This window comes from Malurus melanocephalus, unplaced genomic scaffold (genome assembly GCF_030028575.1).
Source record: "Malurus melanocephalus ecotype Western Australia unplaced genomic scaffold, MMel_1.1 scaffold_530, whole genome shotgun sequence".
NCBI classification, from domain to species: domain Eukaryota; kingdom Metazoa; phylum Chordata; class Aves; order Passeriformes; family Maluridae; genus Malurus; species Malurus melanocephalus.
The window spans coordinates 16,559-34,221 of record NW_026623762.1 but is presented as its reverse complement, the minus strand read 5'-3'; the positions used below and the strand labels follow the sequence as shown (position 1 = coordinate 34,221).

The following is a 17,663-nucleotide window of genomic DNA, read 5'->3' as shown; positions in this document are numbered from 1 at the left end:
TTGCTCCAATATCACTGAATTATAAACTCAAATCCTGCATTGATCTCTAAAAGATGGGAACTCCAGTACGTAAGGCWGTTGTAATTTGGCTCCTGTGTTTGTGGCACAGGATCCATCATGAGAACACATGCTTTTTTGGGGTTGAAGCATTCTGTAGATTCAGGCTTTTCCTAATTGTAATTTTCAACTTATCTCAGTCGTCCTTCAGTAAAAAAATCCATGTAATGAGTATGAAATGGCATGTTTTCCTTGCTGAAATCTTTCTTCCCTTTCCAATGAAACATGGTGTGAAGTTTTCTCTGTGATGATTTTATGGCCAGAGATGTTTCAGATGAGGTCTGAGCATGAATTTCTCTGGCCTGCTGAACTCTACCACCAATGGATGAATTGGTTCAGAGTGACTCCAAGCTTTTCTTATTTCCTAGGAAATTTCCTGCCTGTTCTCTGCATTTCAATACCACCACGTTTGACTTTCACACTCAGATAATAACATTTGTTGTCAACCAAGCTGCTGTTTCAGCAAAGCATTTCCCTTTGAAGTATGTGCTGGTTTTTTTACAGGTTATTTTTTCATTTCAGCAATGACAAAAGTGAACCCAGGGCTACKCCTTGATTTTTATTTTCCAGGGTTTATTATTATATTTACAGTTCCCTGTAAGAAGACACAACCCTCTCCCAGTAAGAGTGCTAATTCCTTTCTATGTTTCAAATGCTAACGACCCAAATACCCATATGGAAAGGAGAAAGATAATCAGTGATGAAGGAGGYATCTCTGGGGGCTCAGCAGATGAATAGAAAACTCAAATCATTATAAATATTACCGTACTACACTTCGGTACAACCAAAAAAAAAAAAAAAAATCCAAACCCCTTCAAAGAAAATATTTAATGTTCCCTAAGTCAAATAAAATTCACAAACAATATCAGAGGAAATTAACCACGTGGGKTTTTTTATATCTGTAAAAAATAATAAGACTACTTGGCTGCATTGCACAAAGGCAATAAAAGGAGATTCGTTCCGATCCCTTTCTCCTCTCGGGCTGTAAGCAAGAAATGTCCACTGTGCTTTACAAAGGACGACGACTAGAAAAAAAATCAATGCAAACAAACATCCCTTTCTTTTCCGCTTTACCATTTCCCATGAGAGATGACAAACAAATGAAGTCTCCTCTGAGTCTGAGCGCAGTTGGATCAGCATTTCGCTAGTACCAGGCAGTACACAAAACCAGCCACGGCGTGCGACACCTCCAACACCCACTGAGCTGTTTAGGGGCACATCCTGGTTTGTGGTGAAACAGGATTTACTCAGCCAGCCTCCTGTACCTGCTCTCTGATAGCAGGTTATCATCTCAGTGACTCCAGGCTTGGACTGTCTTGTTTCCTATTGCTGACTGGACTGACTGCTCCACCATCCGTAAACAGAAGGCATAAAGGTGATTACAAACATAAGAAAGAAGTTTTACATATTGTCTTGCAGTCTTTCCATATAGTCCCTAAGTTCCTTGGAATCACCAAGATTCATATCTTGGCATACCCATTTAATATTATCATCACTGTCAAATAGAATTGAGTTGGTGTAGGGGCCTCCATCCTCCGGCAGTATTGTTGTATATGAAGTGAACTTTACTCGCTTCTGCTTTGGCCCAGAAGGATTTATAGGTTCACTTTTAACTTCTTTTTCACAAAGGTACTCAGAAGATCTGAGGATATGATTATGAAGAGTCTTCTGAGAACTCCCATTAAGGAGAAAGTTGCTTTCTTCAAACTGCATCCCTCTGTCAATCATGGTGGTGCACTCCTCCGACGGGAGCGAAATGTCCACTGGGTTTTCCAGCAGTTCCACCTCATTTCCAAGCCAGACCCARTCATGGGAATGGGGGATGTTGCCCTGCTCGCTCACAGCAAACCTTTTGTGCCTGTACTTCCAAGCAAATGCCACGCAGTTAATCAAAAAGACCAGGATTGCCAGGCAGAAAACGCAGAGCAGAGCGTACATGCCRATCTCCAGATCCGTCAGTCCTCTGGAAGTCAAGGACAGATCGCTGGGATTGTTCTCTCCCGGTATTTCTACTTGGGTAGGGAAAYCCGTGAAGGCAGTTGGGTTATTCTGGAGCTGCCCATCCTCCAGGGACTCCTGATCAACGGGAGAGATGAAAGTTGTGCTTTTGTTTGCATTGTCCTCAGGACCGSCCATGTCCTCGTGGGTTTTGGACCAGTCTTGTGCTGTCCTGTCTTGTTCTGCAGCTTTCTCGATGGCGTTGCTCGCATGGCTTTTAAAATCCTTCTCCACGTCCTCGATGTCATTGGAGCTCCCTTTTTGGTCGGAATCCTTTTGACCAAACTTSACTTTGACGTTGCCTTTGCCAACAGCCAGGACGCTCTTGCGCTTGGTTTTCTGGCAGGGCTCGCTGATGACCATCTCGATTTTAATCAGGGGTCCCTGCCCGTCCCCTTCGGCCACCACCACCGGCCAGAGGGACTGCAGGGTCTGCTGGGACGACACCACCATCTCATCCAGGGACGTGATGGAGATGGAGAAGTCCTTGGAGTCGTAGATGTCTAATGGAGTCACCGACCCGTCACTGAACAGAATCCAGGCACTAACCACGGCTTCCTGGTGGGGAGAGGACGAGGGGAAAAGAAAAATGTGTGAGAGAGAGAGCACAGATCAGACAGTCCGCTGTTAAAGTCTTTTCGACATTGGCAGAATAAATACAAAGTTTAACTTTGGGGTTTCTTTTTGTTTCGTTTTGGTTTTTCTAAAGAAAATATAAATGTCCGAATGCTTCTCATTTTATTGCAGGCTTGTGTTCTCTAGACCGCTGAGGCATTTACCTCATCTTCAGGAAACTATCAAAGAAAGACATGTACATTTAATAGAAGTGCTGAAAACACAACTGACAATTCTTTTTTCTCAGTCTGAAATGAGAAGCCTCTTTTGAATGCCAGAGCCTCATGATGAAAAAATCATATTTCCAACATCATGGTTAATTAGTTTTGTAAAGGACCAATAATGTGGAATGTCTCTAATGCTGCAATTGCAGTGCTTTGTGTAATACAATGAGCACCTTCTGACGAAGCAAACACAGAAATTGGATTTATTTTTGTGGAGCCCACCTGTTTGGGAGTGTGCAGGATGTCGTTGGCAGAGGTKGTGGAAACGATGGCTCTCTTATTTCCTTTGCTGAGCTGCAAGGAGACGGACAAGCCCGAAACCAACTGCACTCCCAGGTCCGTGATGGTCACCCGGTCATCCAGAACTATCACTGTCTTCTCTGCCAGGATGGAATCCGAGAGAGGGGACAGCACCTGCCAGGAGAAAGGAAACCCTTGCATCAAACAGCAAACAACTCTTGGAAAGCAAAGTTAATCCTGGCTTTGCCTCTAACCASCACAACAGGTTGAGCCTGGCTTTGTCACATCCATGTCTAAGCCAGGACTGATATTTCCCCCAAGACACTGCACTTATTTGCTGTTAAATTACTTTATCTAAAAGAAACAATTTAATAAAAAAACAAATTACTTCAAAACTGCAGCTTCATCTCGACAAAATATATATAATATAGAATAAATTAAATGGATTTGTTTTTTTTAAAAGACATTTTTGCAGGGTCTATAAAACTCCCTGTGAATGCARTGCAGCACAGGACAGAGTGTAAGACACTGATTAACATTGAAACTCRGTGAGGGGATAAATAAGTGTACAAAGGCTTCTGAAAGGAACTTGGCCAGTTGCCTTTCTGGGGGACAGAGGACCTGAATGAAATGAAAGTGAGATCTGCAAAAGAACTTTGAAAATCCCACTGGGTGCCTGCCTGCATTTTTCAAAGCCAAAACAGTCCTGCCAGTTGCTCTCAGACCTTGTTTTCAACATGCTCAGAAAGAGCCACTCATCTTTCTACTGGTGACAGAAACAGCTGCTTCAAGCCCAAAATATTTGAGGTGTGATTTGTCCAAACAACGTGAGAAACCTGCAGCACCGTGCCCTGTACTGGAGCTTCCTGCTCTTACAGTCACAGGAGAGAAGGAGACATTTTAAGGGCAGAACTCCCCTGGCCTCTCAATCCCATTTATTCCAGGCTGAAGGGAGCTGAGCCCCAAAATCTCAGTTCCTTTGTGCTGACTCCAGAGTGACCAGAACATTGCAGGTGTCTGCAGCCACTGAGAGGAACCCCAGTGTTTGTATTCCTTTATTCTGATGCTGGACAGAGTTAGGTGGGGAACACGAACACTCTGAAAGGCTTCTGAAGGTTATTTTTGTGTCCATGTTCTGTGATKGATTTTGGGAATATAAATGGACTCATTTCTCAAAGATGATTAAGCACATAGAGAAACAGGCAGATATTGGGTACAATATCCCAACAGTTATGCTCCCATGGTCCCACTGAAGTTCAAAGGAGCTGTTGTGTGCCTCGTGTCACCTGTCCCAGCAGCCAGAAAAACCTCCCTGGCTAAATGGATAAATCCCTTCACCTAAGGGTATTTTATAGAAGTGACAAAAAGCCACTTGACAACCCATTCAAACTCCCTTTTCTGTTTAGCACGCCCATTTTTTCCCGCGTGGATTTTTCCTGAGGTCCCTGAATTGCTGAGTTATCCATGGCAGCTGAGCGTTACCTGCACGGTGGTGATGCCCTGCTCACGCCCTGCCAGCACTCTGCCCTCCTGCAGCCGGGCAATCCTGGGCTCYTCCACCTTCATGAAATCGGCCACCAAGGCAGTGATGTCAAATTGCCACTCRGAGCCCAGCAGGAAGCTCAGGTGGCCCCCGGGCTCGGCGGATTCGGCCACGAACTGGGTGAGGACCCGCACCAGGGCGTGCTGGTACTGCAGRGTGCAGCCTTTGCCTTTCTTCTCGTCGTCCTCCTCATCCTCGCTGTCACGGGTGGGCCTGTGAACACAGCCAGCTCTGTCAGCTCAGTGCCTGAGCCCCACAGGGCTCCAAATGCCCCAAATTGCTGCTCTGGGGACAGGAGAACAGGCTTTGGGTGGGCACATCACTAATCCTGGGGGGAGGTTTGTGCAGCTTTTTTCTGCTGTATCATTTAAATGTTACTGTCACTTCTTTCAGGAAATTCTGTGTTTGTGTGGGACCTCCCAGCAATTTGAAAATACATCTGTCATTGCTGGGAGCCCAGGAGAGCCCCTGCTTGATCTCCAGCAGTAGGGAAATGGTGCAGAGGGCTGAGGGGAGCAGAGGGAAATGTTTGTGATGGGGCAGTTTTGGAACACAGCCCTGCAGCAGCACAAGGTGATTCCACATCCTTTCCTCCACCTTTGCCAGAACATCTGCATGGCTGTGCTCATCCCTCCAAACCTCCCGTAGTGCCTGTGCAGGATTGGAGAAAAACATGCAGAAGCTCTTCAGGTAAGAACTTGTGGGATTTGGGACAGAAGAGCAGGGACCTGATGGGAACAGAGCCCCAGAACCAGGACTCTGATTTGCAGGCAATATCCATACATTCAACATTCACACAGAATCATTTCACACAACTCTGTGTCCACTCCTKCTACACAACCTGAGATTTCTCCCTGCCCCTGGAACAAAATGATCTTCAAGATCTCTTTCAACCCAAACCATTCTGTGATTATTCCATGTTTTATTCAGGCCCACTGGGTTACTGTTACATTTATTTATGTGGTTGTTTATTTCTACTTCCACTGTTAAAAAGCACCGGATTGTCCAGGAGGAAATCTGTTCCAAACAACCGGAGGGGATTCTTTTTCAGCCCCAGCTCATGAATCTGAGCKGTGGGAAGAATGACCAGAGGRAAGGATTGTGCCACAGGGGCACAGAAGGAGCACTCCCACCCCTTATTTCCAGGACTAAAAGGGGTGGGCAGTCAGTATTTACCACAACAAAAAGATGATTCAAATCCAACCTTTTCCTTGGGGTATCTTTAACAAGCAAATGCAACAGCTCCGTTTCAGTGTAAAATCATGTAGAGGTGTTTGCAGACTTCTCCTCAGAAACGTGTTTTCTACAGCAAACAAATGTGGAGCCTCAGAACAGCATCTCTGAGCCCCAGAATGAGCAAAAAATGCTCTTCTGTGGGTGCAAAGGAGAGTGAGGTGCTGCAATTCTCAGTACCAGCTCTACAAGTCTGCTTTACAAGGCACCAACTTGAATTCTTTCTTTTTTTCTGAACAAAAGATATAATTTTCCACTTTAAAGCCACAAAATCGAGATCTAGGCAGTAAGTCAGTGTTTTGTCTCCGTGCATGCAACAAAATGTTCAAGATCCAGTGAATGGCACGGYTCCCTTTAAACTCCTCATTACAGTGTTTGCACTAAGCTTCAAATCCTTCATTAAGCAGRGAGCTCATTTTCTGCCTAAGACAAGTCCTGGTGAGCAGAACCTRTGGCTGCATATTGTGCTTTTTTCCCCTTGGTCATCTCTGAAAATCTCTCCCAATCCTTCTCACCCTATTTCTTGCTGCTTGGCAAACTTGCTTGGAAGGTTTTTTTGCTTTTCTGGAGCGAGCCAAGGTTGCCAGATTTAGATTGAATTTACATTTCACAGCGAGAAAGGCTTTGCCAGAGAGCTGAGTTAAAGCAGCAGCACTGCCTGAGAGCTCTGATGGAAGCAGTGATCTGTCAGCTCCACGTTACAGACATTGTCCCTGAGCTGCCTCAGTTTGTCTCYTTTAATCTGCACCACTCTCAAACTACATCACACTCTTGGGCCAGATGCTAAATCTCTGCTAAAAAAAAAAAAAAAATCACCCAAAAGAAATCAGTTTTGCTAGTTTGGAATTTGAAATACTCATTCCAAAGAGTTGTGTAGTTAAAAAACATTTGCAACGCCCCTAATTGAAAAACAAATCTCTTTCAGATACAAACTACAAAGCGCTGGAAGTTGATTTAGAAATGAGCTGCACATAACTCCACTCACAGTTCAAGAAGAAAAGCAATTTGGTACTTTTACAAATCCTGAAAATACAGCTTACCTATTACCAAAAATCTCTCAGGCCTTATCTCCACAGGACATTAACCAAATCAACCAAAGGAGGAGATTTATGGGATGTTTTGTGCAGAGGGTGTTACTCACAAATGGGATGGTTTGAATCCAGGCCCTTCACCTGCCCTAAAGCTCAGCTTTATTTCTGAGGGGCAGCACTCAGCGAGGGTTCAATAAAGCGGTTTATTTTGTCCTATTATTTTTTTTTTTTTAAATTTCAGCTCAGGCCAGCTTTCCTGCTTCTGTCTCCATATGGACAGGACCAGTCCAAGCCCAGTAACTGTGCCTAAAGTGAAGCCCTGCTGGTCACACCATGAGGTGCTGGACTCCCTGGGAGCCTCCTGAAAACCATCCCAGCAGCAAATATTTACTGAAATTAAATTTCCACCTTGTTCTCTGAGACTTTGGCCATGCAGTTCCTATTAATGCAGGCCCAAGCCACTCATCCCATGTAAATATGTGTGAACAGAGCTGGTGCAGGAACTTGGAGAGGAAGGCAATTATTTTGCAGATGCATGAGGAATAGAAATAAATGTTCTTGTTAGACTAGCAGAGTCTGCCTGGACTTCTGCTCCACTCTAATATTTGACTTTAATTTAAATATACACCTTTCATTTAAATATCCACCTGCTGTTTGCTGTGGGTTTGAGCAGGGCACCACTCTCCCTGCATTTAGGAGGGGATTGAGGAGCTGAATTTCCCCTGGMAAGGGAGGTTTTTCCTGTTTGCAGCAGCACTGACAAAGAGAGAGCTCTTCTCCTGATGATAATCAAGATTTTTCATATATTTGCAGAAATTGTGTTGCTGTTCTTACACAGAATTGAGAGTTACAGATTAATTGGGGGTTTTTTTTTTTCCAGTCCCTGACATAAAACCAGCCTGTCTATTCCTTTCTGCTCTCTACAGCAGTTCAGACCAGCTAAAAACCAACACAGTTCAAACTGTGCACGGGGCATTTGTAAAAGTTCTGTCAAGACCCAATTTTTCCATCGGTTTGTGGGAATTATTCAAGAATTCAAATCAGCAAACGTGATTATTTTACAGGTACAAACATGGCAGGGTTTATAGGGAGAAAAAAGGCATTTTATGGGCTCAGCAGCCATCACTGGGGGGAGCAGATGTGATCTGGGCCATCTAAACCTTTCTCAGTCTGAAACAGARCAGCAGTGCTGATGCACAGGTTTCACAAACATTTCCTTTGTTAACAGCACCAATAAAAACGTTTAAAAGACATTTAAAAGTTGTGTTTTACCATCTGGCTCAGCCCCTCAAACACACTGTGGGTGTGGGATGGGGCCCTGGGAGAACCAGAGGACAGGAAAGGTTTGGATGTTGCTCAAATGTCTCTGCACAATCCCTGTAAAAAAGGCTCCAAATTTTAATCTGCTCTAAATATGGATAACTTTATAGCAATGTTTAGTTCCTGCTGAGGAGACAAAGAGTGCTGWGAGGACACCAACCCTAAGGGACTGGGGGAAAGTAGAAAATCCTTTTGTTTGTGCTGAGGTGAGGTGTGAAGAAGCCACACTGCAATCCTGCACAGTGACATGGTTTCAGTTCATTTTTGGGCTCTGTGTGACTGAACCTGAGCTTAAGGCTGCCTCAGCCTGTTTGCAGGGACTTTGGGAAGAATCCTGGAGGTTCCTTTGAGGATAAATATCAAAAACCTCACGCAAATTGCCAAGAGAGGCTCTTACATGAAGGTGAAGTAGAAGCAGCACAATGCTGTGGCTTCACATCTGCTGGGAAATGCTTGGATTTGGGTTTTTTTTCAAAGATAAAAGCACTCTGCTCATTCTCCTACAAACCTACAGTTCCTGACTGCAGCACAAATGTCTGGAGTGCCTCAGCTTATCCCTTAAAAACTCATAAAAACTCCCCTTGTGGTTAGGATTTTGGGAAACATATAGGAGATGGAGGTGTAAGCAGATTAAAAAGTAAAGAGAAAAGTCATAATAATAAAGAAGAACCTAAAGGAAAAGCCCCTAAATCTCAGGTAAAAATCTTCCAAATCTAAAAATAAAGGAAAAGTAAAAACCTTATGTACAAAGTAAATGTCAGAGTGAGCACAACTAATGCCAGCCCTGCACTGAGTATCGATTCTGAACACCCCTGCAAAGTTAAAAAATCCATGTGAGTGGTCAATAAAACAAGAGATCATTTCTTTCCTGTTGAATCCTTCCCGTGGGCACAGACCACTGCCACCCCATGCCATGGGAATGTCACCGTGTCCCCAATTTCCATCCCAGCTCCCAGAAAATGCTGCAGAGCTGAGCCAGCAGCTCCATCCAGGCAGCAGCAAAGCTTTGCACCAAAACTCTGCAGAGTTTTTTCACATTCCAGATGTGAGCAGAGCAGGCTCTGGAGCATTCCCTTCCTTTCTGTGGCCAAATAAATCAGCAGCAGCCCCCAGGRTTCATTTCCAGCAGGGTTTCACTTCAGAACTCTCAGGATTGTTGAACACTCAATGTCTCACTCATGGCAAAGTTTACTCGTGCAATAAACACCTCCAGCCTGATCCTGCAGCTGTCTGATCAGCAAAATTCACTGTTTTTAGCAGGATCTGTGGCTCAGGGTGGGACAGGAAGGGCAGTTCGGTGGAGATTTAAACCATCAGCCCAAATCACTCATTCCTCACCCAGAACAGCTCTCCTACCATCAACAGCAGCACTGCCTTTGCCACTGGAGCAAAAAACTCGATTCCTCTGGTGCCAGATTCTCATCACAGCCAAAAAATCTCCACATAATCAATGGGTAAATCATTCCCCTTCTCTGAGCTCCTCATCTGAGTATGGTGCACATTGTGTCCTGCTGCCCTCAGTTTTGTGCCCCCAAAAGCATTGGGTAATTCTCCTCCTCTGCTCTCTGGGCTCTTTAAGACCCTTCAGCAGCACAGAAAGGCTTCTGAACTTTTACAAATCCCAGCTGGTGTCACGCCCTTTCCCCAGCAAGATTTTYCAACTTCACCTGAACCCACCAACAGAGCAGTTCCTGGAAGTTCTTAATCTTKCAAATTGTGCAAATGATGGTGATTATAGAAAGGGAATTTTCAGTAGGGAATAATGGGATCAGAGCTCAAAATCCTCGCTCCTTTTGTCCCTTTCCACTTTTTCCTGGTGGAAACCTGGGTTCTGGCAGTGCTGAATGTCACACACACACACAGACATAGTCACACCCACAGGAGAGTCCTGGTGCTTTTTCTCAGATTTGCACATGGCAATGTGTGATGTGATTTCCTCAGATTGGGTGGAATTGATTCCTGCTCCAGGCAAAGCCTTTCAAACTGTACAGATCAGGAGAAAACACAGCATTGCTGGGTGTGTTAATGAAAGCTGTAAAGCCAATGGCAAACAGGAGGGTTTACACCCTGAGAAAGGCTCTAAAATTGCTCTGCTCTAAAACCAGAGGCCCTGAGCGCTGTCTGGAGCGAGTAAAAGTACAATTTTACCTTTTGTTGGAGGTGACAGGAATCCTCCAGCCTTTGATCTGGCTGAGCTCGGTGTCAGAGATCTCAATCTGCAGCGGCAGCCGTGGAACCCAGACCGTCACTTCCAGCTGGGTGGTGAAATGCTGATAAGTGAAGTTAACAATAGTATCCACTTTGCTTTTCATTTCCTTGCCATTAACGAAGATGGAGTCGCAGCTGTCAGAAACCTTAAAAAAATATATATATAAAAAAATTAGGAAATGAAGAAAAGTTCCTGAGGAAAAGCAAGGATGATACATCAGTCCAAAGACAACATGAAGATGTAAGTCATGCATATTGCATTTCCAGTTTTCTAATTAGAAGCAAACAGTGATAAATGGACCCCGGGGAGAGAGTTTCTGTTTTCCTCAAAGGATACTACTCCAACTACAAAAATAATTTAATGATGTTATATAACCTGTGTGAATCTTTTATACYAGGCAAATTAAACTCTTCATGAATCAAACTCCATGTGCATCAACGTTTATGTTTACAACTTGCTTAAAGAACCAGGAAAAAAAAATGGGGCCATATGTTAGTAAGAAAAAGACTGACTCAGAGCYATAAAGCAGAATCCTTTCCCTTTTCCTTGAGCAGTGTGAGGCTGAAAGACAAAGATCCCCTTATGGCTCATGAGCAGAAGTGCAGCAGAAGCGTTATTTTTTAGAACTTCTCAGTAATTGTTTTAACAAAACACCACATTTGCAGTTGCTCGGTGGCATTCTCTGAAATCACTGCTGAAATGAGAGTGTGGGTTGGGTACTACAGCTCATCCACCCTCTCTTGGTTTCAGGGATCTTTGGGCACAAAATCAAGGTCCTGAGCACAGAGATTATTTCTATAAAACCACAATGTAGCAATGTATTTAATCTGCATCTTGGCAGACAGGACCCTTTCTTGGTCAGGAAGGGTGTTCTAATATATTTATAAATATGTGTGTGTGTACTTTTAGATTATATACACAAACATTCATGTATAACATTCATGTAGAATGTGATTATTCTACATTATTCACGTACAGCATGAATTATACAGCTGTATTCATGCATGTGAGCTTGGATTTTATCTCAATCCAGGTTTGCMCTCTGCTTTGCAGAGAGAGGCGATGGTTTCCAGCACAGTCCATGTCCTGTGGTTTTAATCTTTTAAATTTTTTTAACCCCAGCTGGTGCCATGTGGCTGTGCCACTGAAATGCCCTTTGTTCCCCTGTCAGGGCTGCTCTGTGTCCTGCACTGGGACCCCGATCCTGTGGGATCCTACTGAGCCAGGGTTTAAATTCTGGAATTACTGAGATAACTCATGTAGGAGTCACTGGGGAATATCCTGAAACACAGGGTGGTTTTCCTCTGCAAACCTGCCTCAAATCTTTTCAGATATTAACAGGGATTAGGGTTTACTGAGCCAAGAAAAAATAGAGAAAATCTCTGGCAGACACTTCGTTTTGCTCAAAAAATATGCAACATTCATATACAAAGTAAAAGATCTGTATTTATATTTTGCCATTTTGAGTATTTRCCATTTTTAAATCAGCTCCTCAGATCCTTCTCCAGCTGCTTATTGACAGAGGGTGGAGAGGGATGGGGCAAAGGAAACCAAGTCACTCTCCTGGAGAGAATACTCCTTCCACATTAATGCTTAATGAGCACAAGAATATAAAAATAATAAATCCAGATAATCTGGTAAAGAGCTTAAAATGGACTTCAGGCTCAGGAGTACCACAAATGAGATGGAGCATACTCGGAATCTTTTTTTGCCTCCCTCATAATGTGTCACAAGTGTCTCTGGAAAGTTTAAGCACATTAAGCAAGCCCATTAATTGAATGAGCAGTTGAGATTCTAAACCATAAAGCTTACATCWAGGGAGTTCTGGGAGAATTAATACAAGACAGAAATAATTAAGAAAACTCAAAGAGGGAGGGATAAACATCAAGGCTGGATCARGGGAATAACTAATATCTGACAAGACAGCAGCTAATTTTTCAGATTCTCTTCTTGCTGCATCAAATGTTCTCATCTTCCTGTCAGCAGGCAAGAAAGGTGCTAAATTAGGGCACTGAAAGATGGACATTAATTGTAGCTATAAAAATATCAGTCTGGGTTTACAAATTTCCCAGGTTTTATGTCTAGACAGAGACATCCAGTCATTCATACTCTGACCAAAAGGCAAGTACAAATCAGGATCTGTAACTGCCCTGTGGTTCACCCATGGTCTTGTAGAGAGTTCAGAGCTCAGGAATCACTGAAGGGGATCTTCCAGAAAACAATCCAGCCTGGATCAGAAAACAATCCAGCCTGGATGAGAAAACAATCCAGCCTGGATGAGAAAACCTAAAGAGAGCCCCTGTTGTTTCAGCTCTTTGTCTGAATTGGGGTTTGCTCTGTTGGGTACAAGCACACCAAACAATTCAAAGGGAAATCCAGCCTAATCCAGTGATAAAGCAGGACGGACTAAAGTTGGTGCTTATTTAATTAATTACTGCCATGGGTCATTCCCTGACCTTACTGCAACTGGTGCTACAAAGTAAATTTGGCTCATCTGGAGGAAACCTGGAGCATGTACAGGAATGTCCAGCACTCCTGTTCCCCTTGGGACCCACCACAGGCCCAGGACAAAGAACAGATCTGTGCAGGTCTCCATGGAGCTGTGATTCCCTGTGCTCCAGACCAGCATTGCCATGTCACCCTCTGAAGAGAGGAGGGAATGAAATCTTGAGTTCTGGGGTGCCAGCAGTGCCCTGTGGGCTGCACAATGTCCCCTGCCCTCTGTCCCTGTCCCCTGCCCCTCTTTCAGGCACACTCTGGCTGTCACAGTGGCCGTGATGCTGCTGGAAGGGAGCAGCACCAGAGCTGTCCCCATTTCTGTCAGAATGGCTCAGCCATGTGGGCACAGCTGCCCAAACCTCAGCACACAGAATCCTCCAGAGCTGCTGCTCCTGTTCAGAGGGAGCAAAGGGGGAAAGCTCTCAAATGCCTCCTGCAAACACCACACAGTCAGAAGAATCAGCAAATGCTCGGAACAGCACCCTCTCATCTCCAATGCACGGAGCCAGGCTGTTTAAAGGATCTGTCAGCATCCATTGTCAGCTGTCTGACAGCACCAGAGACTGTTTGAGATGGTTTGCAAGGGAGCAGAACAGCTACGATGTGCTCCCAAATGCAGGTCAGGAGAAAGAGAGCTGCTATTAACCTCTCTGGGCTTTGAAGCAGGTGGTTGGCTCCAGCCCCCACAAGTAATTGTCAAAAAGCACAATTTGCCCTGCACAGCCGGTCACAACCTCCTCATTTTACACCAGTCCAGCACAGAAACAGAGGGCAATCAGGAGGAGTTACTGGGGAACCTTTTGATGCTCAGGTGACAAAGGTTTGTGCACCTTTGGGTGAGCAGAGGAACAGAGGGAATGGGAGCTGATGKCAAACAAGCAGTGCCTGTTTTTGGCTCATTCTGCAGGCAGGTTCAGCTCCCCGCTCACATCCTGTGAGGACACCCCAGGACACACAACTCACTCACAGCTCTTTGGCTCTTCACCCCTCAGGAGATTTTGGTTCTGCTGAAAGCCTGGCAGGCACAACCATCACCCTGCAAAGTTCTCATGTGGGAGGAGGACASAGCAAAATGCTGCAGCAGAGACCCCACCACAGGGACACCCATCTCCCACAGCAGCACCTCGGGGTGTTCCCAGACCCCATCACACCCCGACAGACACAGGGGAAGGGTCAGGCATCAGCCCTTTCATATCTCACACAATATCTCTTTGACATCTCTCCACACCACACAAACAACACAAAAAGAAAGCCAAAATCTTCCATGGCTCCTCCACAAACCCCTCTCTCCAGATGCAGCTGAGCATCTCCTTTTAAGCAGCCACTCCCCAGACATTTCATCCCAGCAGATCATTGATGTCTCACTGGACTCTGAGTGTCCCTCACTGGACTCTGAGTGTCCCTCACTGGACTCTGAGTGTCCCTCACTGGACTCTGAGTGTCCCTCACTGGGGACAGAAGCACAGCCTGGCTGTGACAGTGAGGAGCTGCAGGAGCACACAGCCCAACACAGACCCAGTTCAGAGCCCCCAAAATAACCCCATGGCTGCAATGAGCCACAGGAGCATTACAGACAGACAGTGACAACAGCCAGAACCGTGTCTGCTCCTGGAGAGCTCCTCTGGACAGGAACTGAATGCAGTCTGGGATTTATCCTCAGGCCTGACATGGACAGCGAGGAGTTCAGGGCAAGACTGAAAGGAATCTCCATCACCCAGGAAAGCAGAGATGTGGAAAAGCAGAACATTTACTGAAGTGCTGTGTGTTCAGGAGAGCAGGGGGTTWGTGGAGGGGCAGCCTCAGTCACACAGAGCTCTGTGGGGACACCAGGAGAGTCTGAGGAGCAGCTCTGGCACCACAAAKAGTGACACCCTCGTGTTTTAGGGAAGAAGCCTCTGCTCCCTTTCTCTGGGGATCACCATTTCACTCTGCTGAGGAAGAGAATCAGGAAATTGAGGGAGGAGGGATGAGCCCAGGGATAGCTTGTGATGATGGGAATGGGTGTGGGAAGTTTCAGAGTGGTTTTAGCATTTAACCCCCATTGAAATGCACTGAACTGGAGGGAAGGACAGCATGGCAGGCACGAACACTTTGGTTTAACAATGTGGACAAATTCTGTGCCTTAGAAAAGGTGCAATGATCCATGAAGGCACGACGAGAGTTTAAAAACCTGCTGAACAGAATGAAGTGTGCGCTATTCAAAACCAGTTGATCTGTGCAAAATTATTAAACAACACTTGAGAAGCGCCAGGATTGCAGCCCCAGGTGCAGAGCAGCTGCTGCCTTCTCTGCCCTGCACGTTCCTGCTGGGGAGGAGAAATTTGGCACAGGGTGAGAGGGAGGACCAGGGAAGGTGGGTGTGCTCTCAGATTCCAGCTCTGCTGCTCAATTCCAGCTCTGCTGCTCAATTCCAGCTCTGCAGCCACCCTGAGCACCCACGGCACAGGAGGAGCTCTACCCTACTCCAGAATTGCTTCCTTATTGATTACAGAAATAGAATACTGAAAGGAAAGGAGGGGAGGGGATAAAGCAGAACTTGGGGGATGCCAAAATGTTCTGTGCTTCATGTAAAGATCCTTTAGCCAAAGCTGAGCTTGTAATCTTTTCAAGAACAACAACAAAATGAAAAAAAGAATAGAAAAAAAGATCAAGTTGAGTTCTGTTGGAACTGAAAGTTGCTGTYTCTGCTCTCCCCACTGATTTACCATCACCATGTGAAGACTGAGAAGGAGATCAGGTTAAATCCAGGGCCATGTTAAGATGCTGGCGTCTTTGGAAGATAAGAGGATGCTTTGCTCGCCTGGAACAGGCAGTGGTTGGTCCACCAGGAATGTCACCTCCCCTGCATGGGGACAAATGCTCCTGATGCCAGTAACTGAGTGCCCGTGGTGCTGTGGGTGGGAGCATTTCTGCAGCAGGGAACCAGATGGGAATGTGCCTTGATGTGAAAGAGAAACRGGATGGAGCTCTATGGGACACAGCACGGCTTTTGGGGTTTGATCCAACCCTCGCTCAAGTGACTGAGAGACTTTGCACTGCTTTGTTGGCCTCAGACCAGGAGTTTTCAAGGCTGTGAGGACTTCAGTGTCTATTGTAATGCAAGGCAGCCAAGTGTGACACAAGCTTGGAACACAGACTCGTAGGCAGTGTTTTTGGAGGCTCGAGTTCTTTGGGATGTCATACTTCAAGTTGTTTGGACAAGCTGCAATTATCCCTTGATAGAGCAGCAGTTCCAGTGCCAGGATGCAGAAGAGCAGGTGCACACCAAGCTGATTTCGTGTGCTTCGAGCTCATTTCAATCTCRGCACAGTTTGTGTTTGGGGAAAGCTTCAGGAATGCTTTTTTCCCCCATTCAATCACTACTTTTGTTGATAATGAGAGCACATGGAGCAGAGCTTGGAGCAGGTTCTCCTTTCTTCCTTATCCTCAATCAGAATCATCCCCGTTCTCCTCTCTGAGTTTTCTGTTCCTTTTCAGCAATCCCTTACAAATTCAGCCTGGCTCCTGCTCCCCCTGATGCGGATCCTCTCCAGGGCAGCATCCTCCCCACACAGCCCTGCTGATCCCCACACAGACACCTCCCTGACATAAAGCATCTCTCACCAGCCCCAATTCCAACTCTCAGGTGGATTTTGCTGAATCTTTGATCCTTCCCCTCGTGCAGATGAGACTTTAGCAGCCCTTGTTAATCCCTGTGAACATCCACACTCTGTGYTCATCAGCTGCTACCCCAGAAGGGCTCAAGAGCTGTTTGTCTGCTGAAACCCCAGCAGATGGTCCCAGCTTTTCCTTGCACTCAGTTTAATTGCAAACACCGAACCTGCTCTGTAAAAACTGTTAATTAGGTGAGAATAACACAAATATTCCTACTTGAAGCTAAGGTGGGTTTGTCCCCACTCTGTTTTTCCCCCAATTGCATTGCTCACACAAATGGGGTTATAAACTGACAGAATAATTTGCACATGGGTGAGAAAAGTAAGAGGGGAAAATACTCAGATGTAATGTTCTTTGTAAAATAATGGGCTTTAAAAGTAATTTTCTGAGCACTAAGTAAACTTAGTGTTCATGATTCATGGCTCTAATCCCTGCGACTGAAATTTAAGATCTAAGGCTCCATGAAATTAAAGAAAAAAGAAACAATTACATGCATATTCATTCAATGTCATGCATTGCCTATCCTGCAGTTTTCCCAACGAAATTTTAACATGGAAATGGAGGTTTCTACAGATTGTGTATTTGAGAAAAGCCAGCAGATCAGCTGTCACTGCTGAAGGCAGCCCGCCCTCCTGTGCCTGCCTGGCTTCTCAGAGTTCCTGGGGATGCAAATATTCCAGAGGAGTGACAATTCTGAGTGTCAAAAGCCCAAGGATGCTGTGAGTGTGGGACAGCTCAGCATCCCCAGCGAGGGGCAGTGCCCCAGAGCCCTGTGCTGCTCCTGGGTGAACATTCAGAGAAAATGAGCCCTGGGTGAACACTCAGAGAAAATGAGCCCTGTGCTGCTCCTGGGTGAACACACAGAGAAAAAGAGCCCAAGGGACAGCACCTCCCCTTCCAATGGGGAGAAATGCGATGGGAACACATGGAAACAGCACCTCTGGAACACCCAGAGACCTGACAGACAAATGCAAAGCTTGGGAGCTTAACGGTATTAACAGCAATGTCTTAAGCCTTGAATATTTGCCACACTAATCTAG

General features: G+C 45.5%; 1 protein-coding gene across 1 annotated transcript in view; it reads right to left on the bottom strand.

The window, feature by feature from the left end:
- Positions 1 to 267: 267 nt before the first annotated feature.
- The window catches only part of LOC130582857 (transmembrane protein 132B-like), a 30,255-nt gene continuing 12,859 nt past the window's right edge, over positions 268 to 17,663 (bottom strand). The window contains exons 2-5 of the mRNA XM_057381797.1: positions 10,410 to 10,615; positions 4,617 to 4,890; positions 3,117 to 3,308; positions 268 to 2,613 (exon numbers count right to left, since the gene is read on the bottom strand). Of these exons, the coding sequence (XP_057237780.1) occupies positions 1,459 to 2,613; positions 3,117 to 3,308; positions 4,617 to 4,890; positions 10,410 to 10,615 (1,827 nt within the window). The 3' untranslated portion in view covers positions 268 to 1,458. The remainder of the gene's footprint in view (positions 2,614 to 3,116; positions 3,309 to 4,616; positions 4,891 to 10,409; positions 10,616 to 17,663) is intronic.